The sequence below is a fragment of the Corvus hawaiiensis genome, chromosome 3, assembly GCF_020740725.1.
Source record: "Corvus hawaiiensis isolate bCorHaw1 chromosome 3, bCorHaw1.pri.cur, whole genome shotgun sequence".
Lineage (NCBI taxonomy): Eukaryota > Metazoa > Chordata > Aves > Passeriformes > Corvidae > Corvus > Corvus hawaiiensis.
In genome coordinates, this window is record NC_063215.1 from 92,024,572 (window position 1) to 92,052,484 (window position 27,913).

The 27,913-nt window shown below is 41.1% G+C and overlaps 2 protein-coding genes and 1 long non-coding RNA gene across 18 annotated transcripts in view; 1 reads left to right on the top strand and 2 right to left on the bottom strand.

The window, feature by feature from the left end:
* Nucleotides 1-161: 161 nt before the first annotated feature.
* SLC3A1 (solute carrier family 3 member 1) lies at nt 162-14,930 on the bottom strand. Of its 13 annotated transcripts, none has more exons than XM_048297081.1 (13): nt 14,610-14,801; nt 13,637-13,678; nt 13,226-13,303; nt 12,220-12,690; nt 11,302-11,481; nt 10,156-10,310; nt 9,028-9,153; nt 6,698-6,817; nt 5,853-5,977; nt 4,459-4,657; nt 3,578-3,724; nt 1,429-1,545; nt 162-602 (listed from the first exon to the last, which is right to left on the bottom strand). In XM_048297081.1, exons 3-13 carry the CDS (start codon nt 13,251-13,253, stop codon nt 162-164), a joined length of 2,109 nt encoding a protein of 702 aa, XP_048153038.1. In that variant the 5' UTR covers nt 13,254-13,303; nt 13,637-13,678; nt 14,610-14,801. The 13 variants fall into 13 exon arrangements, with proteins under 13 accessions (XP_048153038.1, XP_048153037.1, XP_048153035.1 ...); XM_048297080.1 differs by having other exon boundaries at nt 14,464-14,801; XM_048297078.1 differs by having other exon boundaries at nt 13,226-13,678; nt 14,660-14,802.
* A 136-nt stretch (nt 14,931-15,066) lies between these two features.
* LOC125322843 lies at nt 15,067-23,716 on the top strand. Its single transcript, XR_007202241.1, has 2 exons — nt 15,067-15,200; nt 22,010-23,716. It is a non-coding gene; the product is annotated as an uncharacterized LOC125322843 (long non-coding RNA).
* The window catches only part of PPM1B (protein phosphatase, Mg2+/Mn2+ dependent 1B), a 61,510-nt gene continuing 56,844 nt past the window's right edge, over nt 23,248-27,913 (bottom strand). For 3 of the 4 annotated variants that reach the window (XM_048297098.1, XM_048297099.1, XM_048297102.1), the window contains one exon: nt 25,893-26,933. In XM_048297098.1, the coding sequence (XP_048153055.1) occupies nt 26,673-26,933 (261 nt within the window). In that variant the 3' untranslated portion in view covers nt 25,893-26,672. Of the gene's footprint in view, nt 25,093-25,892; nt 26,934-27,913 lie in introns of those variants that run through there. The other variant, XM_048297103.1, reaches the window with a different exon arrangement.

Here is a 27,913-nt window from a genome sequence, read left to right on the forward strand (position 1 = left end):
ACGAATACAGATACAAGACAATTACGTATCTGATTTTTCAGGACATTTATCCTGTACACAAATAAAGTTTTAAAAGCCAAAGAAAATGAGTAGTTTTAGCATTTCCCTGAAACTAATATCTTCTAAATTAACATGAAAGCATAGGTATTCTACTCCTGTACTTAACAGTTCTTGTAGAGTAAATCAAAGGCCTTGGAATAACAAGCTTTTTCTGCCACAAAACACTTCTCTTGAAAAGCTTCCATAGTATGAACAGGCTTTGCTGTTTTGTATTCAAGGACCAGGCCTTCTCCCATTTCAGTTTTAATTACTTTGGTATTGACCACTTCACCAGCATTGCTGAAATGAGTACTGAGTCTTATAACAGCTTCAGAGGGAAGGTTAGGAACTATGGCCTTCAGGTCTACTGTCGACTCCTGGCCGAAGTTGAGCACCATCATGAAGACTCTGTCTAACCCATCTATCTCCCTCACATAGGCAAACACATCACTGTCATTCCAGATGTGGCACATCCACCCTCGGTTCATGGGGAGCTCATTGTTCCGCAGCGAGGTCAGCGCTCTGTACAGACTCAGGGTTGAGTTGGACAAGGTGCTCTGGACCTGCAACAGTCAGCACCAACAGGGTCAGTCCTTGGCACTGCAGGGGGGAATACGACTCCCTCCTCACATCCACTCAGTCTGCTGAGAACGTGCCTATCAGAATTCCATGCTGACAATTATCCCTCTTCAAATCTGTCTGCAAATTTCACTGAAAAACTGCTTTTTCTCATGCACTCCCTTGGCCTGTGTGGAGTGGCAGAGACAGAGGTTATTAGGCATAACAGTTCCCCAGCACTAATGTGATTGCTTCCTCCCACAGCTTCCTTTTCGTACTGTTGATTCAGGAGAAAGCCACAGCCATTGAAAGCTTGACACTGAATCTTTTTCGTTGAGTCCAGTCTACTGCAGTCACTGCAGTTTATTTCATGTTTTATATTTCTGCTATCTTAGATTTTTTTTTCTGCCTTTAATTTTGGTCAGCACTGTAGCTCTGCAAAATCTGTTTGATTCACTGCTCTGCTTATGTTAGAGTTGGTCTAGGTTAAGTTCTCGTTACAAAGCCAGTGCGTTCTTTAGCAATAGAAATGGGGGGAAAAAGAGACCAGTTTTCAATTTAATATCAAAAGGATTAAAAGGATGTTAAAGAGCCAAATTGCCACATCAACATCATAATTGTAGTTGCTCTGCTTAAATTAATATAGATAAAGTAGGCTCCTTGTTGTGCAAGGATTTCCTTTTCTAATAAAACTTGTGAGGATTCAGTGCTTTTTTTTTTCCCTTAAGTTTGTTCTTATTGCCAGTGCCCACTACTAAAAGGAAATCAGAGCAAAACAGATAAATTAAAATATCTGTAGACCATTAGTTTGTCACATCTGTAGATACCTACTTCCACATTTACACTTTGGTAGTCAGAGTTAACAGGTAACCAGCTGCTGTTGCCTTCAGTAAAACCAGCATTAACTTCTCCATCCCACTGCATGGGGGATTTCTCTGGGAGGGTCACCTAGAAAATAAAGTGGTGATTAGCATATTAAAAATTATTCTTTGAATAGCACGTTCTCACATCTCCCAAATTAACACCATTTCAGTATTGCTTCCTGTGGTTTACGTTAAAATTTCATGAGGATGTAATTGTGGTCCAAATCTAAGGAGAAAATGAGAACCAAGACAGTTCCTGAAATGGAGAGGAGTGGATCATCTCAGATACAGCATCACTGGGTAAAACATGGAATTCCCAAATGACTCTTGCTGGAGTTGTCATCCTTTGCAACAGATGGTTGGATAAAAGTTTACTGATGACAGCCAGGATATTCTGATAAATATCTAGACATGCAGTGAGTGAATATGTGAAGTAATGAGTCCTTAGAAGAGGTGTTGTTAAAATAACAGTGAACAACAAGTAAGTGCTGTTTGGGGTCTGTTCTTTTGTAACTATTGCACTTTTCACCCCAGAACTTTTCAAGCTTGCATTTGCAAGGGGTACAATTTTGACAGGACTGTTTGTGTTAGAAAGGTAAAATTATTATTTCCAAGTGCAAAACTATTGAAAACTGGCTTTTAGCTGATTAAAAAGTGTCAATGTAAAAAAAAGTCTGAAGTTCTCATTTTGAAGAAATCAGAAAAAATTCTGAAAAAGCTTCCTCATTGTTATTGAAGAGCTGCCAAAAGATCTGACACTTAAATTTAATGATATAAGAGGGCATAAAATATTTTGCACATACTTTGAATGTTTGTTTTCCATGAAAACTGTTTTTCATATAAAGGACACTTTTCAATACAATCTGTCAGAACAGCAGCCTAACAAAAGAAATTGTCACTTTGCTTTGTGACATTATAAATAATGGGTTTCTCCTTTTTAGCATATTCTGAAAAGCAGGGGGAAAAAAATCTTAAGTTTTCAACACTGGTAACACTGCCTCTCATCTTTACCTCTTTCAGCATCTCCTGCAGTGTTTTAAATGCTGGGGCTATAGACTATATCATCCTGAGCAAATACTCTCCCATCTTCCTAAGACACCCATTAATCAGGGAACCTTCCTCTCCAGACTGAGTGAAGGGTGGGTTTGCATTGTTCCAAAGCCGTGAGCCACAGGGTAGCCACTAAAAGAGAGTGAACCCTGAGGAGCTCAGGGTGAGCCACTTTTCTTAAGAGAATCACTCTGTCAGCAGTAATCGGCAGCAGCAAGAAAATGCAGGGGATACTCTGACCTAGGGGTTTCTCAGAGGAAATGAGATTTCCTTTTAAATCAGAGAATCATTTCCTCACATCTGAATCAGACAACCCTGGAGATGATCCTGTGCTTCAAGTACCTCTTTCCCTTTGATACAAAGCTAGCCCATGCCATTTCCTAACTCTGTCAGAGGCTGCCTCATTCCTTAACAGAGGCTTTCCACAGGGAAACCGGCATCTGCCATAGAACCATGTTCTCATGGTGCTCAAATGTGGTCAGGAGAGGCAGAGATGAGCTGTTGCCTTTTGGGACAGAGTATGCATGACAACCAAAAGCCACTTCTGCCTGCCGCCAGGCAGCCTCCCCTTTGTGCAGATCCCTTCTTCTGAGCTTGGGCACACTCATGACAGCCGTGGCTTGGACAGAATCAGAACCGTGACTTCCTTTAAATCACAGCCAGGAAATAATGGACTCTGACGTAATGATGAGGGCACTTCCATGGGAGGAAGGAGATGACTCAGTTCCTCTTCCCTCATATGACTGCAGCACACCTCTCCTAACCACTTGCTGTCCTTTCTGCTGAAGCAACGCTGCTGCAAACCATGCAAGACTGATCTGGAGAAGGACAGAAATCAGGATCCATAACTGAAGTCTACCAGTTCAGACACACATCAAGGCCTTGGTTCTGGTCTCTGGCCTGGCCATTTCTACATGCTGTACAGTGGTTTGCCATGAGGAACACGGAAAACCATTTAAGCAGTGAGGAAGACTGGGTTTGGTTAACAAAAGTTCTTGTATTTTTGAATGTTCTGTTACTTGGAACTAAACAACAACAGGACCAGAGTTTACACGTTCTTCACTTACATTTTCTGACACAATGTTCTCCATGCCTATTTCTTCACCATAGTAAGTTACAGGAGTACCAGGGAGGGTTAAGAGCAGCATGTTCATGACATTGACGTACTCCTTCCCAATCCGAGTTGAAATCCGCGCAGCGTTAGGGCTTCCAACCTGACGAAAACATTCTGTTAAACACATGTTATAAGATTTCATGTCTATGTGAAATTAACTAATTTAACAAAGGTAGTAAATATTTTGGGGGTTTTCTTTCCCTTCCAGGGCTGTGAGGTCCATTATGTTTATCTTGGTGCCACTACAAACTTCTGTCACAAAAAATTTAATACACAGAAGTCCTGCCAGCAGCACATGAGGCAGAAGTGAGGAAGAGATGACAAATAACAACTCTCCCTGCTTACAGGTCCCTGCTATTTCTTCTGCTGTGTGAGGACCGCTCTGCTTGCTTTGAAAAAATCCCTTGGACATTCCAAACATGCTTCCTAGGAAAGAGGAGCAATGTTTTATGTTAACTGCCCTCCACTGCCTTCTCTGCCCTGGCCCTGGGTCGGTTCAACAATCTATTGCAGTGAGTCAGTTTATGGTCAAAGATAATTATCCCAATTCCATTCTCACTGGTGTTTCAGCCATTGGAGACACTGAGGGAGAGGCATGATCATAAATTCCCTTCTGTCATCCTTGCATGGGGAGTGGTACTATTATTGATGGGCAGGAGAGCCGGACAGTGCCAAGGACTCCAACTACAGCAGCTGGAAGTTTTCACAAGGACAGGGACTGTAGCTCAGCCATGAGCTCAGGATGCTGCTGATCCCACTGAAATCAGTGTGTGTATGGTTTCTGTCACCTACAGGAACAAGCCCTTCCTATGAGAGTTGGTCTAGAACTCTTACTGCCCAGTTTGGCCATTTTCCTGCAGGCATGTTTTTCATCCACAAGTCGACAGCTTCAAAAATGCTGTTGCCCGATAGATTTTTCATGTTAATTAGGTTGAAATTGAGGGGAAAATCTGCTTCTTGGATAAAAGTCGTTCCATAATACATCATTGTTGCTTCAATGTCTTCCTTTTCATCATCATCAGTACCCATAAATCTACAAAGTAGTACACAAATAGCTTTTTTGGCTCATTTTTCGTTACACAGTACAGAATAAAGCTAGAAATGGTTGGACACAGAGCATTAAGAATTACGTTAACTTCCCCCTCCCCATCAAAAAAGATTAATATAGAGAAACAATATTTTGGAAAGCACACAAGGAATCAAGGAGAAATACTTCTTGGAAATTGCTGGAGAAAAAATCTACAAGAGTCAACACAAGGCTAAAGTATCTGACTGAGGTCATATCTTTCTGAATCCACAGCCACACAGTCCATTCCAGCAATTTCCATGCTTTCCTTCACAGAAGAGGACCTGGGCGTCCCTCAGGTTGACCACGAGCCATCCATGTGCCCTTGCAGGTGGCTCATGGCATCCTGGGCTGCGTTAGGAGGAGTGCTGCCAGAAGTGAGGGAGGTAATCCTTCCCCTTTTCCCTGCCACTAGGGCCATTAGGGACTGAAACATCTCTCCCAGGAGGAAAGGCTGAGAGGTGGGGATGCTCAGCCTGGGGAAGGGGAGCCTCAGGGGGATCTCATCCATGTATGTAAATACATGAAGGGAGGGTGCAAAGGTGGCAGAGCCAGGCTCTTTTCAGTGGTGCCCAGTGCCAGGGCCAGACGCAATGGGTACAAACTGAAACACAGGAAATGTGTTTCCCTATGAACATCAGAAAACTTTTCCACTGTGAGGGCGACTGAGCCCTGGCACTGGTTTCCCAGAGAGGTTGTAGAGTCCCCATTATTGGAAATGTTCCAAAGCCATCTGGACAAATTCCTGGGCAATTGGCTCCAGGTGGCCCTAATGAGCAGGGGGTTTGGACCAGAGAACTTCAGGAGGTCCCTTCCAAATTCCACCATTCTGTGATTCTAACACTCTCTGTGTGTCTCACTTGAACTACACTATTAAAACTATACAATAAATCAGGTACGGAGCTGATGAATTGCAGCATCTCTGTGTTAGAAAGGTTCCCTTTTCTGCTCAGCTTTGTAGAGTCCATAGATGGAGCAGACCTAACAGGGCCATCTCCTTTCCTTTCTGCACACACTGGGGAAGAGACAATACAGCCTATGCACTGCTATCTGCATTGGAGGATTTGCATTTCTATGGCATATTATGCTATTAAAAAAACATTTTATTGCTAGCAAGAGGGTGAGGAATATTAGAGAAAAACTGGCCAGCTGTGCTGGTTACCTGTATCTGCCAGGCTCTCTGCTGAACTGATTCATGGTGTGACGGAAGCCACGGATGATGTCATGCAAACCAACTTGCGTGGTCGTGTAGTCATGGTAGAGCTGGGAATAGGCTGTGATACTCTCCTTAAAGCAGGGTATAGTATTTCACATTAGTTGACCAATATTTTAGGTTTCAGAATTCTCCAAATTCTTCCCATCCTTTCCTGAGAGTGCACCAGCCCACAAATTTTTATGGACATGAGTTCAGCATGCTAACACTAAGAGCACAGAGCTGAACTGCACTCAAGGAACTCTAGAGTAGCAGAGGACTGGTAATTTTGGATCCCATCCTTCAGCAGGGAAAGCCCACCCACAGCACTAGCCAACAGAGCCCATCTGGAGCAGTGAGCACAGCAGGTGCTGTGGCCTCACAGAAGGCTGGAAAGATGGACAATACCTTGGTAAGGTAGCCCAACACCACCACCATGTTGGAGCTGACCAGCTGTCTGTGATCCCCAGCTCCACAAGAGAACAATGTCTTAGTGCTGGCACTATCTGGGAATATCACCAAGTTTGTTATCAGAGCAAAAGCAAATAGCATAAACAACAGTGAATGTGCCTGGTCACCTCTCACTGTGACAAGCTACCTATACCAGTGGTTTTTAGTTTTGTTCCAGTTCTTACTGGGGCTTCTTTCTGGTGAGTGCTCTCTCTGCAGAGTGCTCAAGACCCACCTGCCTTCCAAGGGACGTGGCTGACCTGATTTTCCTACAGCCACAATTAAGCCCCAAAAGAGTCAAACCAGACACTCTTTTCTCTGTAGGAAATGCAGGAAAGAAAGCAAAGACAGAACATATACATTACTCCATTCTGAGACTTGTTCACTGGAGGCTCATCTCGGAGATGTGTTGCTTCTAAGAGAAATTTAACAGCGCCCAAACTAAATCCATCAACTCCTTTGCCGAGCCAAAATTTTATAATATCCTAGACAAAGGTAAAAATTGAAAAGTCTGAGTGAGCCCACCCCATTTAAAATAGTATACCCTTAAAAAGAAAACTAAACTTGTAAGGAGGTGTTAATACGTAACAATTAATTTTTTAACTTGTACTTCAAATTTTTCTAGAAGCTAAAGTGAATCACATTGATCTAAGGTCAAATTAATAGTTAAATAAAGTATGTCTTATTATTTCACTCAGTACAAAAAAGAAACAGACTGGTCTGTAACTTCTCCCATAATTCAGAAGACCAAAGCCAGGGCGTGACTCGCTAAAATCAGTTTCTAATCTCATTCATCAACACAATTGGGCTCGTGCTAAGTGCTGTTGTTGATAAACACTCGTCATGGCTGCACATAATTAGAACACATTGATTCAAATATACAGGAATATGTTGTTCTGCACAAACCTTGTGCCACCAATTTTCTTTTACACAATAGAGCTCTTGAAACATTTGTTCTCTCTTATTTGACTGGTGTAATTTTTTTAGCTTTATTTTCTGACTTATTTGTTGATTTGCAGGAACACGAAAAATTATTATCCAACAATTACAAATGCTACTTATTTGAAATTTCATTATCAAATTCCAACATTCGTCACTATCAGTAAAATTATCTCCTACCTCAGTAACTATCATATTACTACAGTTTTAATTGCCCTAGTTTTAACAAAAACCTCCAAAGTTCAGTCCTTCTTGAGTGGTTTCAGCAAATGTCCTTTTAGATGTGATATTCGTCTTCATCTGAGGAAAAATCCATTTTTTATATATTTTTAAAGATGTCTATTGAATTGCCTTTTTTTAAATGCATGAAGAACACTTGTCTGAACAGGCTGGAGTAGAATTAGTCCACACTCAAGCTGTACAGAGTTTTGTTTGGCAAATAAAGACTCAGCCTCACTGAGCTGCACTTTCTGGTAGCACCACTGTGAAAGCATCAGCTCTCAATACAGTGCCTGTCCAATACTGAACCTACCCAAAAATGTTCATGCTTATACCTGTGCTCAGCACAAAGGCAACCCCCCGTATCAGCACTGCAAACATCAAGCACTGACGTGGTTCTCACTGGCACCAACCTACGTCTATGCACATGTGAAAGCCACAACATGCTGGTGGCTGAGTTTGGCTGTTCTTGGGTGCCCAAAGACTTGAGCTTCTCTGCAAAAGTCCATTTGCTTCCTGCTCAGTCCTCCCAACCTTCTGGAACAGGATTTTGAATTAAAATACTAGACAAAGATTATTCTTTAACATGATGTTCATACACATTTACCAAAGGTTGGTGTTACCAACCCAAACTTCCAGCTTTTATGTATTCTTCTTTTTTTTTTTTTTTTTGCATAGGAAATGCAGCATCTCTTTGCTATTGGAGTTTCAATAATCCAAGTACCATTTTGAAAAATTAATTAGGACTAATAAAAAGCATGTGCAATGCTATGAGAAAAAAAAAGTGCAAATGGCAAGATGTGGGATTAAGGGAAGTATCAAGACACAGAGAGGTTTCTCACAGAGTTCTTCAAGGACCAGTCTTAAAAGCAGTCTCATTTCATATTTGAGTTAAAAAGTATGGCCAGAAGTGTTTTCTTTCCTCGAGCTCATGTAGTACCCACTTGGTGAGGGGAGAGGCCCCACAGAGACCATCCCAGGAGGACTGGGCAGCTGTGAAGACCAGCGCCAAAGAAACGCACCACAATTCAACAGTACAAAGTAGCAAATGCTTCAGGAGTCACTTAAACACTTGAAGTAGCTGTGCTACCTGCTGAGGGATAACTTAAAGGAAGGGGGGAAAAGAAGCAGCAGTTGTCAGGCTCCCCATGTTCAGGCTCACATCCCTATATCTTAATGAATTCCACATTTTCTGCTGGGACACCACCACCACCACTCTCACTGTGAAAACACTCCTTTGTCCCCTGGAGAGTCGTCAGACATGCAGACAGATCGAAACTCACTATCTCCCCCTTATCCACAATCCCAGGCATTCCTTGTAATTCAAATCTGCATTGCCTCTGCTTTCCTGGAAATGCAAACCTCTCTCTGCTAAAACAAGGTGCCATCCCCCCATTTGCTGGGCTAATTAACAGCGCTCTGTATCAACAGAGATAAAAACTTCTCTGCACTTGGGTAAGTCAGTCTGCACAGGCTTCAGTGCAAGAGCTGCTTTGCTGTTGGCTCAGCAGCAGTGGGTTTCATACTTCATACTCACCTGGATTTCTTGTTGGACAGCAAGGTTGCGAAAATTTAGGTCAGGCTGTTCCTTCCCAAACTGATGGAAATAACATTGCTTTCTCATGTCGTCAAACTGCCAGCTGGAATTCCCAAAGACACTCACCTGCTCATCCAAGGGAGGGAGATAATCAGAACTACTAATTTAACAAACATTTCCTCCTGTGCAGACATTAAAATGTGGGGCACTACAAGCATAAAATAAAGCACAAAGTGCCTAATCAATGGACTACATTTTGAGCAGATTTTGGTACTTATGATTTTAATTTCTTTTTCCCACTAGTTGCTCTCCCTTTAGTTGTGCTTTGTCACATGTATTTCTTGTTCAGCATTGTGGGGAATTATCTGGAATAGAGGGGAAAACATGGGTAGGAGCATTTATTTTGGAATTGCTTCTCCTAAAGCTTATTAAAAATAGCTTTAGTTAACTTAGAGCTTTCTGCAATCCAATATTATCCCTTTGAAGTGCAAACAACAGTCAACATCTTAAAAATGTTAAACTTTATCACCATCTCTGTAATAAAAATTTCCAAAAGCTAAGATAGCTCTTAAGACTCTAAAGAGAAATTACACTAACTCATACAAAGTACTAATTCCACCTTGAGTTTTTAGAATATGCAAGTTCCTAATCATGCTCCCACCAGTTCAAATCTAAAATAAACCTATTTGAAATAGGCAACACATCTTCTGGCCTGATCACTTTACAGGAAAAAGGAAAAAAGCCAAGATCACATTGCTTTGTTTCCTTCCCCACCGTGATTTCAGAGGAGCTGACACACAGTTTGTAGAGCAAAATACCCATACACAGACGGGGGCATGTGTGAACAACTTGTGCACAGCCTTTTTTTGTGTGTGTTTGTTTCATGAATGAAGAAGGTGAAGGTGAAGAAACAAAATTAATTTTTAAAATTCCACTTGAAGTAGGAACTTTTCCCCTGACCCCCCAACCTCGTTTAAATCTTAATCTGCACTAGCTCACGTAGTAACATCAGTTTGTACCTCTCACCAGGCATTTAAAACCCCATGTACACTGGGACAATCATGTTACAGCTGCTTTTGCTCTGTGGCATCCAGCTCGGGATGTGCATGTGTCCCTTCCCATGTTTACCCAGTTGTTGGGAGGAATGACTGAGCCAGCAGCCTGCATGCAGTCCTGCCAGATGTAGTAGTCTGTGTACTTCCCAGTCCGATTGCGGCTCAGCTGAAACCACCGGTGTTTGTCACTTGTGTGGTTTGGTATTAAATCCATTATCACCTTTAGCCCTTAAAAATAAAATCAAAAACATAAAAAATCCAACCAACCAACAAAACCCCACATTAATAAAACCCCAAACTACAACATTACATTTAGCCTTTTAAAACAACGTTAATAATTTTTCTGAATGCAGTATCAGAGGTATTTGGCCATCTTCCATGCCAGAGGTCTGGTGAAGGAGAGAGGCAAAAAACAAACAAACAAACAAAAAAAACCCCCCAAAAAGTACCAGACTACCAAAACAGTTAGACTAACTGGAGTTTGCAAGTAGCCGGAACACAGCTTGGGAGGGAAAGAAGGGTGAAGAAAAAAATCAGAACAGATTTCTGCTGTTATGAGCCACTTCCACTAACTCTGACTTCAACATCTGTCTCACACCTCACAGGTGGGAAAGGTACTTCACCGGTCTAGCATCAGTGAATACACATTCTTCATCACCCTTCCTGAAGACCAGACATTTTACTGAAACCTCAAACATTTCAGACTGGCAAATCATTTTCCACTCAGCTCAACAGCTGTAAGGAGAAACACCTGAGCAAACATTTGGTCTGAGGCATGAACGCACCAAAGCAAGGGTGCAAGGGCAGGAAGGAAGCGTGTGTTCCCTCGTGTTCAGTCAGACAGAACTGCACCTCTGCTTGATCCCAGCCTTTCAATGCCCGTAAGACGTGCCTGAGGGAGCATGGAGAGGTGCCAGCCCACCACCACAAACATCCTCCTTGCAGAGGACATGCAGCCGCCCTGTGCTGCTGCTGTAGCTCCCTGTGCCCTCTGTCCTGCTCCCAGCACTGCCCCAGAGCTGAAGGGCAGGAAACAGCAACCACGGAGCTCACGGAGCTGTGGAGCTGCCTTGTACCCTTCGCTGCCACCTCCATCTGCTCCTGCTCAATGCCACCACGGGGGGATTGCCAGGTGCACAAACTCAAGTCTCACATTACAACCTTGCACTAGAAGGTCCCTCTTTTGAATAGAGTTACTTTGCTTGGAGATGCAGCTTACCTCTGTCATGTATGGCTGCAATCAGATTCTCAAAATCTCTCATTGATCCAAAAATGGGATCAATGTCATAGAAGTCTTCAGCTCCATATCCAAGATCTTTTAAAGGGGACTTAAAGAAAGAGGTGATCCAGACGGTTTTTATATTCAAATATGTAATATGGTCCAGTTTTTCTTGGATACCTATTTAAAAAGAAAAGGACATCATCTGTTCAGAAAAGACAAAAGATTTTTGTTTAATTGAGTTGGCCATGGGCTCTCAAAGATGGCACACAGGTTCCTTTATCCTCCTGACATGTTACCACTGGTGTGCAACCACAGAAACAGTTTCTGCCCTTCACTTGCCAGTACTGTACAGTGTGGCTATCACTTCTTGTTTAGAAATGCATCGTCCATTTTGGTGTTGTGCCTTCCCTTTCTGCAGGGCAGTCTCAGCTCAGCTACTGATAAGAGGCATTGCCTCCTTGCTACTGGGTGCCCCATCTCCACACATTCTTATGAGCTGATAACACCTAGACCATGAAGAAAACAAGAAGTAACACATCTTTCTCCCCTCTTTGTCAGTTTTAGTTTTCCTTAGGAAAAGCAGCCAATCAAACATGACCAAGTGCTCCTGACTAACCTCAGTTTTGTGGAGGTATCTGACTCCAATGGCAGCTGTGCTGCTGCTTGCTCTCAGCACCATTTCTAACCTCTCTTCTAACTCCAGGCTTAGACTTAACTTGAGCAAGCAACTCCTGGATTTATTCACGACAATGTGAGTTGCCATTAACGTTGTCAGACAACTTTTCTTACTTCTCTCCATTAGGGTGGCTTTGTCTATTGGACTGTACTCTCTTATTGGCTTTGCTTTTTATATACACTCATACACAGACAACTGTTACACAGCTCTGCACACAGCAAGAATGAAAACTGACCCACCTTTCAGATCCCCATTCCCATCCATGTTGCTGTCCTTGAAGGAACGAGGATAGATCTGATAAATAGGACTAGCCTGCCACCAGTCAAGGCACCTTGGAGAGAGAGCGATGATCGCAATGGTAGCACACACAAGCGCAATGGAACCAGCAATTATGAGCCAGAAGAGGATCTCCCTGGTGACTCTGTAGCAGGCTTGGCTGGAGAACTGCAGCAGGACTTCCTTTGGCATCCCAGCATAAGGCTTCAATAGTGTCTCCTCCACAGCCACAGGGTCCACATCAATACTGCACGGTTTTGGCATTTCTTCTTCACTACTGGTGTCCGTCTCCTTGTCCTCAAAAGCCTCATTTTGAACAAATCCATTGTTCTCCACACCTCCCTTCTCACTCAGCTCCATAGGTAAACTCCTAGCTTCCACCTCAACTGTTTTACTTGACAGGTCTTGTCCTGGAGACTCTGGCCACAGCACCTCTGTTCAGTGAAATGAGAAGCAGTGCAATTAGCTACCTGGGTTGATAATCAATCCTGACCAACTGCTCAAAGTTCAAAAAATGGACAAAAAGGGCAAAGTGCTCCCGATTTTCTGCACATTCGGCATCTTCAGCAAGATAACAAAATGCTGCAAGAAAGGACAGTCCTCCCAGGAAGTAAAGCCTACTGTTGGTACCAGCTGAGCACAGTTATGTTTACTCTTGCTCTCTCCAGTACACCACCCTTCTCATCCCTTTGACAGCAGGGGGAAATTCAGGTTTTACCACTATCAGATCTAGTAAATATGCAGCTTTCCAGACTGGTCATAGTCTCCCCTGCCTGAAGGAGTCTGAATATGGGTAATTTAAATACGGACAGCAGGAGAATGAAGTGTTGGCAACCACTGGCGCAAACACAACAACACAAAGTAAGGAGAAAAGATTCAAAGGCTGGTGGTGCGTCCTTTTCGCAGCGTAAGTAACCCGCCCCAGCCCACCCCCACCTCCTAAGCACTAACAACTGCTACGGTACATACCGATCCCGCGACTCACACCGGGGTACATGCGGAGGATTGCTACGCCCAGAGCCAGCCCCGGGGCAGGACAGGATAGGTCTGCACAGGCACAAGCAAGACTCAAGAGAAAAACCCACTGCCCACTACTAAAATCCATCCCCCCATTTAAAAGAAAAAAAAAAAAAAAAAAAAAGAAAAAAGAAAAAAAATGTTTAAAGGAACCTTTCCCTTCTCCCTCTTCCCCCCTTTGTACTACTCTAAGCAGGAAGAACATTGCCCAAAGTCTACACAAACATGCACATCTGTGTGCCTCAAGCCCCAAGTGCCTGAAGGCAGCGAGCCCGAATCCATCAAGACATCTCCTCCCAGCATACGAAAGAATAAAGAAAGCAATACAGATTTGCCCTATCACTTGTAAAAGTTAATTCCTACCTGTGACCACAGGGTCAGGGTCCTAGGGAAACTCATGGACAGCTGCAGTGGAGACAAGGTTGGCTTGTGACTCAAAAGAAGTGTTTGTTATGTTTGCCTCAAGCTATGCAAGAAGTTGATAAACTACGGATTGTAAAAAGTCCAGCATGCAATATTCAAATTACTCAAAAATGTGTTATTTCTTCAGTAGCTGAGCTAAGAGCAGGTAATTGATGATGACAGATTTAATCTTTTTCTTCCTCTTCCTAACAGCAGTGCCTGGCAGCGACCTCAGCTCATGCAGTGTCAGGCAGCTGCGGGAGCATCTGAGATAACAGCAGTGGTGTCAGTACCTGTAATTCAGTATTACCAGGAAACCTAGAAGGGGAAATTATTTGATAATTTCACTCCCATTTAATGACTCTACAATCTTAACATCATCATATCAGTAAGCTGTAAAAGTTTCTAGGCATGTACTGCACACTCAGGGTGTACACTTGTATTCAGCACAATGCCAGTGACTCCTCACCCCATTTCAGTTGTTTCATTTCAATGATTTAACTTTCAATTAAAGGAGAAAAGGTGTAAATAGAGGATTTTTTTTAGACTGCATCAAATACACTGCAAGACCTGGTACTCCCCAGCTTGCTTTTTCCCCCCCAAACTCAGAGGTTTAAAAGTGCCCATAGCTTCCTGCACATACAAAAGCTCCCTCAATCACCCAAGCCCAACAAAGCAAGTCAGAGGCAAGAGCAAGCGATGGCCAAAACACAGCAATCTGCCACAGATACATGGGTCACACAAGCCAAGGAGACTCAGGACAGTCAGGTGCAGAGTATTACACCCACCAATACTGCTGGAATCGAAGATGGGAAACTAGTTACAAGTGAGTATTTCAGCTCCCTCCCATCTCTTTTCTTTAAGCCAGTAAACTTTCTGATGATTATTGCCTGCATGGACAAACTTGCTTGATCTAAGGACATAGGCAGCTTACCCTTGGCACACATACTTGTACAACTGATAAAGGCCAATTTAGTATCTCACTAGTCAGAAGCTGCCGCTGCTCTCTATGCGTGGTTGGGAAACCATTCCTTTCTCCTTATTGGAGCATCTTGCAGGAGCAGCCTGCTCTGTGAATCCCGCTGTGCGAAAGCTGTGCCTTCAAAAGAGCCCCTCGTGTCCTAATGTAATGCCCAAGTTACATTAAAGGCTTATTTATACCTTAAGTAGGGCAGATCGTGTCTTAATTGCCAAGCGTCTGGCTGAAAAGAGGAGGATTATAGTGCTCTGGTAGATAAATGCAGCACGCAGGAGGTGCAGGCCGTGGATAGATGAATCCAGATGAATCCATGTGTGCCATCTCCGCTGGCTGCAGGGCATGCAAAGCTCAGCGACACACTCATTGGGAGGTTAAAACAGAACATAAGCCATGCTGGAAACTACCAAGTGGCGGTGCTGGTGAACACACAGAGTTTGTAGGGTCGGACTGAGCGGGCTCCCAGCCACACTGCAGTCGTGTTTCACATCAGCTCCGCGTTGCTCCATGAGAAGAGCTGAAGCGCAAGCAGGTACCAGCGGAACACAGGTACACTTAGGGTAGACACCTAAATCCTAAAAATTCCTCTAGAAAGCCTGGAGGTAATACACAAGCCAAGGAGCTTAAAATAGGTCTGGATGATCAACTACCACAGAGCCAGGAGAACAAGCCCAAGAATCTGGTATTGTCTCCTGTATGATTTTCCTCACAGACTAAAAATAAAACCACACAGGTATTTTGTTGTTATTACAGACCTATTTTCTTTCCTCTTCTCATCCTGAGGAGTTGCTTGCCTTAATATTATTTGATAAAGGAATAACGTAAACTTCATCTTAAGAGAGGCAGATCACCAACAATTCCCACTGAGCTTTAACTTTTTCCTTTTAAAATATACTTTATGTATGCAGGCATTATGCATCTGGCTTGCTCTCAAGCAATTCTGAAATGGTTCCCTCCTGAGCTATTTTACAGTTTAGCAGGAGTAACTAGCCAGTGCAACTGTGTTAGCAGAATCCACTGAAAGGCATTAAGTAGTAAAGAAAACACTTCATATTCTGTGCCAGTTACTCTGTTTACCTCAGGGTTAGGTAGGGAAACAAAACCAATCTGTATGTGGGCAGTAATAGCTGCTATCTCCACACAGATTGCCATGGTTATTTCTGTAAGATGGAGGGGTTAATTTTCACAAGTATTTCTTATATATAATTATTTAGATGCACTGACTGACTAAGTCATCTACTGTTTGATGCTCTACAAATGCCAAGTAGCTTGCCAGTTCCTCAATACCACACATATTACGCTGAAAACCATGCAGAGGGGTGATTATGCACCCTAATGTGCTAAGTGTAGGAAGACGTTTATTGTTAAAAAGTTCTTTTGCTTTATGCTTTTTCACTAAAAGGTTTGCTGCCACTGGGACTGGTCTGACATAATGCACTTTAAATATAACCTCATTATTTACAGAATCAGGGCCAGATTTACAGGTACGTAACGAAGGCAGACATGACGGTTGTCAGCTTTACCTCAGCAGCTCCCACAAGACTGATGGATAATCTGACCTTTAAAACTACCTTTCACTCAGCACTAAGAAAATCCTCCCTTGACCTGGAGGGCAGTTGTCAAGAGAGAGAAGGTCTAAGGGAACAAGTTTCTGACACAGTATCTTTTACCATGAGCGTGTCTGAAGTTTCTGCCATCAGCCTGAAGTCCTGGGGGTGGCAAAATGTAATTGCAGAGGACACTGTGACAGGGTTTGGTGGGGGTGGTGTTATTTTTTAATGCTCTTAGTCCACTAATGGACTATGTGATTAAAGGTTAATGTCATTATAAATGCTGTAATTAGCTACTGCTTGGCTCACGTGACATTTCAGGGGTAGGTTTCAGGGGAAGGAGGCACCCGGCCCCTGCCCCCCGTTGCTGATCAGCAAGGCTGGCTTCTCCCTCTATTTTTAATAAAACAATTATCCACCAATTCCTGCTGCTATCATAGCTGCAAGAACAAGAGCACGCAGTGCTGACTCCTTCCGGATGCTTCCCCCCCAGAGGGTCAAACACTACACACAATCCACAGAAAAACAAACTCCAGGTTTCTTGCCTCTCCAGGAGGAAGCTCACTCACATTTAACTGTGCTCTTTTCAATTTACACTCTTCCCTTTATGGCATTCATCAATCCCATTTCTCTCCTAGAGGATGACAACTTCCAAGGGATTTTCTTTTCCAGCATGCTGCTCAAAACCTTTCCCAGCAAGAGACTCAGACTCTGATCTTACTCTTGTACAAGCTGGAGAGGTTCAGCATAGTATCAAATCGTAGCAGACTGTTGAAGTTTGGATGGCTATAAACTCAAGAGTGACCTTGTGTTACTGAAACATCCCTGAAGTGGGAGATCTGCAATAGAGACAGTGCAGCCAGGCAGCCCAACAGGAAGCCAAGGAGAAGCTCAAAAAAAGAAAATGGCATGGCACTACATCACCATCCCATCCATCCTTTGGGCTACCCAAAAAGACAGCACCCCACAAGCTACACCTGCCTTTGCCAAGGCTTCTCTCTGACAACAATTTACATTCACTGAATAGGAATCTAAGGAGCAAGCTTTGTTCTGTTGACTACAAAGCATTTCCTCTTGTGGAAGGATGAAGGATTTATAGGAAAGGGCTATCAGACAACAGCTGTCACTGCATGAGCACACCTATTGCCATACTATACAAGTTGTACAGCGTTTCACAGTGCCTCAGCTTCCCCACCTGCAGGAATTACACACACAGTATCACAGATACATATGGTACTCCATATGCATTTACTCCTTTTCCCTGTGTCTCTCAGTGCATCAAAATAGGCCTTCCTGCAAATAATTTGCTTTTTCACATGTATCAAATTAGTGGCAGGTGTGCTCCTGTGAAATAATTTCCTGCTGGAAGAGCTCAGTTCATATCAAAAATCTCCAGTCTGTACAGAAAGCTTCACTCTCTAGTACTGAATTGCACCCCAAGGCTTTACAATGGCTGCTTCTGACCAGCAGTTCATGGATTCCACATCAGACTGTACAGTCCAGCAGTAATGTGTGTAAAAATCAGTGGGAGCACTGGAAGCAAAACCAAAGAACTGAAAGCAGACATTTTGTAAAAAAAAGCCCCAAATCAACAAAAATCCTATTCTTCAATTCAGGACCTAGCATGCTGTACAGCAACAGCTGGCACATACAAGGGGAAGGGGCTCTCTGACCAGCACAAAGTAGACCTCTGCATCAAGAAAACATTCCACAACTACAAGAAGTATTTTCCAGATACACAAACACCATTCAATGTGGACACACGTAGCAGAACTTCACCTTAATTTCATGTTCACCTGAAGGTACAACAACTGAAACTGAAGACAATCCTTACATCCTGTAAGTTAGAAGAACTGCTAAAACTCTAAATACTACTCTCAACACTGCCTAAAACAAGTTTTGTTTTGGAGCTGTCTGGCATTCAAGGATCCAGCCATGTGGATGAAAGCACCACTTGGAGAAAGGTGAAGAAAGCATCACCTGCAGCCAATACTAGCCTTTCCATTTTGAACTTTGTGAATCCACAGAAGTGTGTGGGCTCTTCAGTGCCAGATCTCACACTGTGTATCTGCATAAAATAGTTCTGGCACCTCGCTTGTTTATATTAGTGAACCAGAGAAAAACAACCCCACATTCTGCAAGGACTCACATAGTGCATTGAAAGGCCCCTCCCCATTCCCTCCACTCAAGTAGAGAAGCGCTTAAGTATCCCACATACCCATTCCCTGCTCCAAGGATAATTAAAGCACATTTCTGCTCTTCATGCCATACATATATATATGAGGCAGTCTCTCAGAGCTCTCATGCTGCTAGCTCTGCTATGCTCTCTGGGAGCCTGTTGAACCACGTACAGGGGGGGCAGTGAAAACTGGTTTTATTCTGAGTGGGTGTCTGTCCTGTTCGCATTTCAAAGACAGATGTTTCAACTATTTGAATACTAAAGGCTGAGCTGGAAGACGGGTGTACAACATCTTCAAGTCAGTGATAACACAAATACCCATTTGGTAAATTTTTTTCTCTAATGCAGTTCAAAGCATAGGGGCTACTAAGATCATATGACAAGTCACATCTTAAAGATGTAAGTTTGTTGGCTTCTGTTGGTTTTTTAAATTCAGTTCACAGAAACAGCACTTGAAATATGGTAACAGCATGTAAAGAAGTTGCTGCAATTACTCATATGCTTGGACCTCTGGGGTTTTTTAATAAATTGAGTGTGAAGTTAAATGCAACAACTATAATCTCTGAAGCAGCAGCATGGAACTTCCTACATGTTTTTTAAGTAAGGAAAAGTAGGAATGAAGAAATGAATGTAAAATATATTTCACCATTTTAAAATTTCACAGCCAGCATAACGTAAAAAGTACTAAGAGCAGAGACTGAGAAGTCCTTGTAAAGCACCATACTTCCAAACACCTTGACACTGCTTGTGTTAGCAGAGTTATTTACAAAAACTATCTCCTTCCAAAGTAAATGCAGATTTATTGGAGCTGGAAAAAGTATTTTGGTTTCATTTCATACATTCTCTGCTCCCAAAGGTGAAATATTTATTTAAAACACACTAGGAAAACACATCTGCTTTACATACCCAGGCCAAAATCCTTATTGTATCATTAAACTCAGATGCATTTATGAAGATAACTATTGGATAAAGGATTTTAAAAAAAACCCCTCACATTATCCAGTTTCCCCTAATAACAACAAATTAAATACTGTAAATTTAAGATTAAGCAGACATCCATCATTTTGCATCTGAGTAACCTGCTAAAGAAAACAAAAACAATATTCACAGAATTCATTTAATGGGAATGGTGTCAAGAAGCTTCCTTACAAAAATAATGGGAAATATCTCTTCATTAATGCAATTTAAATCCGCATTTTACTTCAAAGTTAAAGCGCAGTTACTTCAAATTTTCCAACTAACTTCTAAATGTAGGATATTTACTAATCTACATGCTCACCCCCCAAAGAAGTAGCTAAAATACATCAGTAGAGAATGGTGCATTTTCACCAGAGCTTCTCTTTTCACACATTTTTAAAAAAGACAATTCTGGGGTTTTTTGAGAAAATGTAACAGTCTTGAAAGGAATATAACACACAAAAACATTTCTGGGTTCTCTTTTTAAGTCCTGGACACTAACTTCCAAGAGTAGTGTTTTATCTCACAAGACAGAATTTTCCTTCTATGAATTTCTGTCCAGTTTCTCTCACTTAAGCTTTGCAGCTCTTTTAAAATGATAAAGGCAGAACACATTTGGTCATTTTCTGACAGAACCTTGCATATAAGTTCTCTGAACAGTATTTGCTCGAAAATATCCCATCTCTACCCAACGTATTCCAAAAGCCACCTGAAAAAGGCCAGAAAAATCAGTATTTCTATATTTAAAGATCAGATGAACTTCCAACATCGCCATCAGGAATCTCATAAATTTGATTCCAGCTTTTTAAAGGTCAAGGGCAGGGTCCTTACAACACGAAACACTATTGCACCATAGACTCAACTTCCCTACAACTCACCTTAGATTCCAAAAGTCTGAGAAAGCAGACTAGGGTCAAAGTTATTTCTAAAGTAGACTTGACATAACAGGAAAAATTATTTCCAACAAGACTGTTTGAATTAGTTGCCACAAGTCTTTAGAATGTGTATTCATTCCTACTATAGTGTTTTTCATCCTTTACTGGGAAGGACAACTGCCTTCAGAGAAGGATTACCCAACTGATGGAGAACATCCATTTTTTTCTCCTATCAGCCCACCCCACGACCTAAACCCTTATCAATCTCTGTTAGGTTTAAAAGCAGGTGCTGATGCAATCATTAGTTGATGTTAATTCAGTCACTAATCACAATATCAGCACAGCAAGGACTTTTTCTCTGAAAAATCCCAGTCAAGCTGCACATAGACAAATAAGGACAGCCAAGGATAGAAGCAGAAGGATCTCAATAATCTCAGTCAGTCTTTATCCAGGCATCACAGAAAATGAGAGGTCTAAGATTTCTGAAGGAAATGTAAAGTCTTTGGGCAAATGTGACCTTTCAGATGTACAAAGAGCTAAGCACAGCAGCACTGGTGAAGTGACAGTGTGAATGATAGAAACGAGAGATAAGCACAAACAGGAGGCACAGTCATGCTAAAATGCAAAAGTTGCTCATGTTTTGATCAACAGGGAAGCAGCCAGTACAAGCACGAGACAGTACAAACCAAGCAGAGCTAAGTCAGGTCTGTACAGCAACAGCCTGAATGAACACAAGCAGGACTAGCTCAGATTGGCACACAGAGAAAACAGGTTACAAAGACATTTACGGAGCCTCAGCTGCATAAATTGCATACTTACCTGGATTAGACTGCATAAATTCATGGACTTTGGGTACTTTCTTGTAGTTTTGTCAAATTGCCTTCATTCTGGGAGCATCTCATGCAGTTGCTTACCTGCACCAGCGCAGCTACTTCCAACTTCAGTTTAGAGCTAAAAAAGAACTATAAAGAGCCAAAAGCAACAAGCCTTCAGACAATCCTTAAATCCAAAATTTGCTTTTTAGCCAACAAACAGCAAGTTAGCTGATATTAAAAACTGCTTAGCATTCTGGCCTTTTTTTTTTGCCCCAGTATAGACCTGTACCTAATGATAGGCAGCATTGCTTTTTGCTTCATCTTCCAGAGGTAAAAGTTGCCTACTACAGCTTGGTTCAATGCTGTAACTAATCTCGAGTTCCTATTGCTTCTGATTTCCACTCAAAGTGCCAAAGAAAAAGGACTGGTTTTCTGGGGCTAATTTTGCTTTTTAAGATTTAAGCCAGTGATTGTGGCTGACAGTGTACAAAAGCTCAGAGATGAAGTGGCTGACTGAACTCCACTTTATACATGATACCAAGAAACTACCTAGCCACTAATAGCTAGCCTCAGATGTGCTAAAAGAATCAACAACTTAACAGTTTGTTTGGCTTTGTGGTTTTGGGGTTTTTTTGTTGTTGCTTTTGTGTTTTGGTTTGGGTTTTTTTTAAACCACTCAAATAGCAACATCAGCATCAGATTCACATTTAAGGCCATGAAAAATATGGATATTTTGGCCAAGTCTTGCAAAGGTTTGCATGCAATAACCATATGAAGATCCAGCCTATTAAGAGGAGACGATCCTAGCACTTAACCCCTAATATGAGACTTCTGAGGTCAGAATGACATGACTTATATTTGCATCTACTTCGTTACTCCCTATTCCATTTAACATGTTAATGAGGAGCAGTTAAAACAGATCTTTATTTTGCTCAGACACCAGACTTGAGAACTTACATGGACTACTTTGCCTCTGTTACAGAAGAAGTCATAAGAATGAAATCAAGCTGAATTTGACACAACAGAAAGACCCAAGGTGGAAGAGATACGTCCCATTCTCAATGTTCTACATAAGTATCTTTACGTTAGTTACCAGGTGGCAACATAATTAAGACAATGTAATTTTAAAACGTTGGCAAGTTATGGCAAATACAGGAACAAATTTTGTCATTCATTCAGATTTCTCACACTAAGAATACAAAGTCAACAAGCAAAGTTTTTCCCAGGCTGCTGAAATCTACACAGTATTTTGACTAAACTAAAACCATGACTAGAATTCATAACCAAGTGGATGCATGAATGGCAAGTAGTGCTAATTTAGAGGAAAAAAGCTGTCTTGAATTACATTTTGATGTAGCTGTGATCCTTCTCTTTGAAAAACCTCTGTGTGTACTTCACTTCAATACAAAGAAGCATAAACCCTTTTACTTGAGGGAGACTAGCCACTTAATGTAAAAAATGTACACAAGAAAGTGTTCATAGGACTGGAGCCTATGGAGTACCAGCACTCTCAACAGTGGAACAAGGCATTAAAATTGTAGCTCATGAGGAAGGCATGCAGGGGTTATGCTGTACAAGCAAATCCAACAAAAAAGTTCAAAGAAGTTACAGATTTTTAAACTCAAAAATCTTCAGGTTGTTTGTGAAGATGTCCATTCTACAGTAACACTAACTATTCAGGCAGGTTATTATCCTGCAATATCAACATCACGGAGGATTCTGGTCTCCTTTCCCACTCAGCTAAACAAGTACAATAGTAAGTTGGAGAAAAAGATCTGTAAAAGTTAAAAAATTTGTAAAAGTTCTAACATGAAAGCATTAACATCAGAGAAATTTCTATTCAAAGCTCTGTGCAACAGTGAAATTTCATAAGGCTAAGCTCAGATCTTTAAGAAACTCCAAGAAATTAGTAGATCAAAAAGTCAAGTTTAATCTGAATTTTTAGTCTATAAATGAATGCCCTCCCATAGCTGGACTAGGACTCCAGCTGCACTTGGGATGGATTTGCCCTAGGAGCACTAAATGTTGTTTGCCCTTTCCTGTCTCCCACAGAGAAGCCCACTTGGAGACTTGTGCCTTTCTGAGATGAAGGGGCACATCTGCTACAGAACAAACAGAAATCCATCAACTAAGAGACCTCATAGATCCTGCTGGGTTATCTTTTTATATGGAACACTTGCATCTTAGTAAGTTCTTCTCAAGAAAATAGAGAGCATGTCACACTGTTTTAGCAATCCTTTATTGAAGATAACAAGTTGGTTATGTTCACTGTATTGTATGAAACATCACAATATCATACTGGGAAGGTACTATCAGTACAGGGTTGGACCAGAGCGGACAGTCTGAACAATAAACCATTTTGCATTCTTCATTCCCTGTCTTTTAACAACCCCAAAAAAACCAGTAAAGGGACAAATACCTGTTAACATCATCATTTAAAACACTTTAACTTACAAGGCTAAAATCTAATGAATAAATAAAATATACTGTGGCAATAATCCTCTCTAGACCAAAAAAAAAAAAAAAAATCAGATACACAGTGAATCAAAATGACTGGAAAAGCTGGCCTTCGGCATCAGTATGAAAGAGCGTGTGGTTTGTACAGACTCACCATGGGGATAAAGTTACAGAAAAATACCATGAATTTAATTTCACACAAAACCAGTTGATGACTGTCATTAGCTTAAAACTACACACAAGGGCAATTACATCCTCGCTGAAACACAGTTTAAACAAATAGGAAAATGTTTACAAGGCATCCACAGCATGTAAATCATGTACAGATGGATACATTCATTGTTTCCCCTCCCCAATAGCTTTTATTTTAGATAAATACTTTACTCTTCCCCATTTTCAGCATTTACTGGACTCATTACATGCACAACTCAAAGAAGTCAGAAAAAAAGTCAAGGTTATTGCAAAAATAGAATTAAACTAAGAATCTTCAAGTACCTTACATGACAGCCACTCTGTACCATGCCCATTGCTTATAAAATGAAAGGTCATTGAACCCATGAAAATATCTCTAATATTTTCTTAATTTAAAATAGATAATTTTAAGTGTATTTATAGTAATCTCAAAGTGATAATTTGAACTTTGAAAATAATGCAAACAATTAAAAATCATACCCATATTACACAAGACTTCTGTCTGTATCTTAAGCTGAAAAAAATCAAAAACCTATAGAAAACCACATATAGAACAAAAAAATAATCACAATTTACATTATAATAAAGGCAAATTTTCAGCATTTTTTAAAAAACCTGCAGCTGTGAGAGATGTCAAAGCAAGTCACTACTAACTATAAATTCACCAGTTTGGTTTTTTAAAAAGATCTTCTCTAGCAAGAGTTGAAGGGTGTGTTGTACACATGTGTAAAATTCTTACTGGTTTTAGATGCCTAGAATCTTCATATATTATTGCCAAATACACTTATCTTCAAGCAAGCAGTAGGCAACGTATCACAATTTGGACACCGCAGGGAAACCTAACGGTCTGGTAATACAGGTAAAACTGGAAAATTAAAAAAGAAAATAAAATACACATCTGATAGCGTACTGCCCAATTGAAATTACTTCCAAGCCACAGAGCTGCAAAGCCTTCCAACTCGGTAAAGTGAAATAAGAAACGTCTCAAACAATTACTTGTACTCTCTCTCATGCTTGTGTGTTGCATGTTTCATTTAGCCACAGTGTATCTTCAGAGTACACCTACAATCTCGGGCACCTCAGGTACATACACAGATCTGCTGAGAGAATATTCCTTCCTTCCTTCCTTCTTTTTTAGGGCCAAGTTCATGACAGATGTAATCAGTATGCCTGAGGCTGGTAAAAATACTGTAGTACAGGCAATGCTAAGAGTGGCAATATCAGAAAACACAAAAATGAACAAATGATGCAAAATTCTAATATCTTTCTGCCCATTTCACAAAATGTTGGAAATCCACCAGAAATTTTCCCTTGTATTGAAGAAATCAGATTTAAAAGTTTTTTTCCCCCTTTCAGAATGAAAAGCATTTTAGTAGATTTGTAAGGCTACCACGGATCTTCTAGCTCTCCAGCACCCTACAGGAAAAGAAGAGGAGAAATATTACTACTCGCCAATACAAATGAAAACATTTTGTTGTACTTTGGAATTCAGAGGCATAATTAAGAAGAATGCTAGCATAAGACAGAAAACATTTTCCTTGTTTTCCATACCTGCCCACTTCCACACACAAATAGTTGCTGTTTGTCAATGTCACGATGGAATTTACTTTTATAAAACATGAATCCAGTAAAGCTATTATAGCAGAATGACTTAAAACCAAGATTTACCTAAAATTGTACTAAATCACAACTACCAATACATGCTACATCTGTGGACTACAAAACAAAAATAAAAGCTCTACAAAATACTACGGAACTCAGCTTTTCAGGTATTCGGGGTCCACAAGAAATTCCTGCAGGCTCATTTTCATTAAGGCAGTGAAATTTGTACCCGTTTTGAACAATTCTATTTTCGTGCAAGTGTTATATGCTATGAATTGACAACTGACACAAGAATTCCAGATTTCCCTTATTAGCAGATGAGCTATCACTACTGCAAAGTCCCACTATTATCACCGACCTACCCAAAAAAACCCACGTATGTGTACGTGTTGTACCCCAAGAGACATGGAAAAGATGTGGCAGAAGGCAAACTTTAAAAGAATAGTTTATTCATTTATATGGCTGATGTTTAGCTTGAACCTGAGAAATGTTGCCCAAATACAGGATTATGATGAATGCTCCAAACCCCAAATCACTCAAAGCTTTGTAGAAACTAATGATCACCATGAGTTCACATCAGAAGCTATGAAAAGTTCCAAGTCATGTCAAAATGGTAACGCTTCAAAGAAAGTTTATTACTTGCTTAAAAGAGTCAATATGCATACAGATATTATTCCACAGCATATCCTTTATTTTCATTTGATCACAAATTACTATAACTTGACACTAGGTACTATATTGAAGTACATTTTCATTTCTGGATATATGCTATGCTACAGCCTGGGAAGTAATAATACCATTGTCTAGAAAATCAGTATTTATAATGAACAGTGGATACAATCTAAACTGAAAAAAAGAAAAAAATCGAACATTTCGTAAGTGACAACCTAAAATGTAACAGCTTTTGTAATTTAGCTGTAATAGAAACTATACACAAACAAAACACAAGCATGCAGTACACGACGCTGGGGAAAAAAAACCTGAAGAATTTGTATAATTCACAAAAAATACAACTAAGATGTAAATTACTTTACACTGAGTAAACAGTAAACATACACCATCAAAACTATTATTTAATAAATGCTCTAAAAAGAAAAAGTTTTATAATGTCTTTTTGCATAATCATGTTAGATCCTGTTGTTGGTGACACAGGATTTAAAAAAAGAAAATCAGAATCTCGAATGGAAGTTAAATCTTGCTACACAACATAAGATGCAATGACTGTACTATCCCACAGTAGCTGAACTTCGAAGGAAGTAAGAGCTCTGTAGAAACAATCTGTACAAATAACTGAAGGAAAGCCAAAGAGTCTTCTAGGCTAGCAGTGGCACAGGCTGCGATCTAAGCAAGGAAGGCCCGGCGGGTGAAGCGCAGCGCTAGCTTGCTGTGGAGTGTCAGGCCTGCTGCTCGCCGCTCTGCTCGCTGCCCGCGCCCCGGCGCGCTGCCGCTGCCGCTGCGGGGCCGGCGCGGGGCTGCGGCGCCTCGGCGGCCGCGCTGTCGTCGGGCGGGCCCCGGGCCTGCAGCTGCGCCAGGCGGTACCCGGCCAGCATCTCCTCCAGCAGGTGGCGGTAGTTCCCCCTATGATTAATCCGCATCTGCCTCAGCGCCTCCACCAACCTCCCCTGCGTTCCGCCTTCCTCGGCCGCGCCAGGCTCCTTCGGTTGAGATTCAACACCCCAAAAAAATCAGTAGTTAAACTAAAACATTCTCTAACCACATTAAAAAAAAAAAAAAAAATCAAACCGAAAAAACATTTTTTTTTTCAAACTGAGAAAACATCAGCTTTGCTCTATTTGAATGTAAAACACCCTATTAGCAACATACAACTTGGAACAATATATTTCATGTTCATCCTTTTAAACAACATAGTTTAAGAAATGGTAATTATTAAACCAGCATTTTTAATAATTTCAATTCATTTTGAGCAAGTCATCAAAGTACCTTCTCTCCATTAATTCCACCTTTATTTCAAATATCTTTGATAAATAGATTATACCCCCCTCAACTTTGATTATTTGTCAGTGGAAGTTTTTGAACATTTAAGCTTCTTTAGCCACAGGTCAATATATTTAATTGTGAATTTCTGCACAGTCAGTAGCAGCACAGTTCTGTGAAAAACTCAGAGAACAGATAACTCTACTGATAGCAGTTTAGTTGAAGCATCACATCAAAATAAATGCTCAGTGTTTCAGTAAGCACTCTTGATTTTTGTATGCATGATGCTGCCAGAAAAGAAGCAAGCAGCTACCCATAAGCACAAGGAATGCTGGTATTTGAATGACATAAGACACACCTTTGGGCAGACTGTGTATTGCCTAGAAAAATTAGCAGGTAGAACAGTTATTTAATGTCAAACCTAAGAACCTACAGCACAAAATCTGAGTATCAAGTGCTAGTTAAGGAATGGAAGTCTCCTCAGCAAATGAACTGCTTGGTTACAAGCCTTCAGTTGAAAAAAAATGTGGTTTTTCGTGATAGACATGCACATCTGCTACAGTGCTTTGACACTGATACTAGGTATTTTCACTTCCAAGTGCTAAAGCAGTACTGCTGCTTTAAGGGAACAGTACATTTTAAATTATTAATATATAGCAATTTATCAATCTAGACAAATGAAACTGTATCTCTGTAAGCT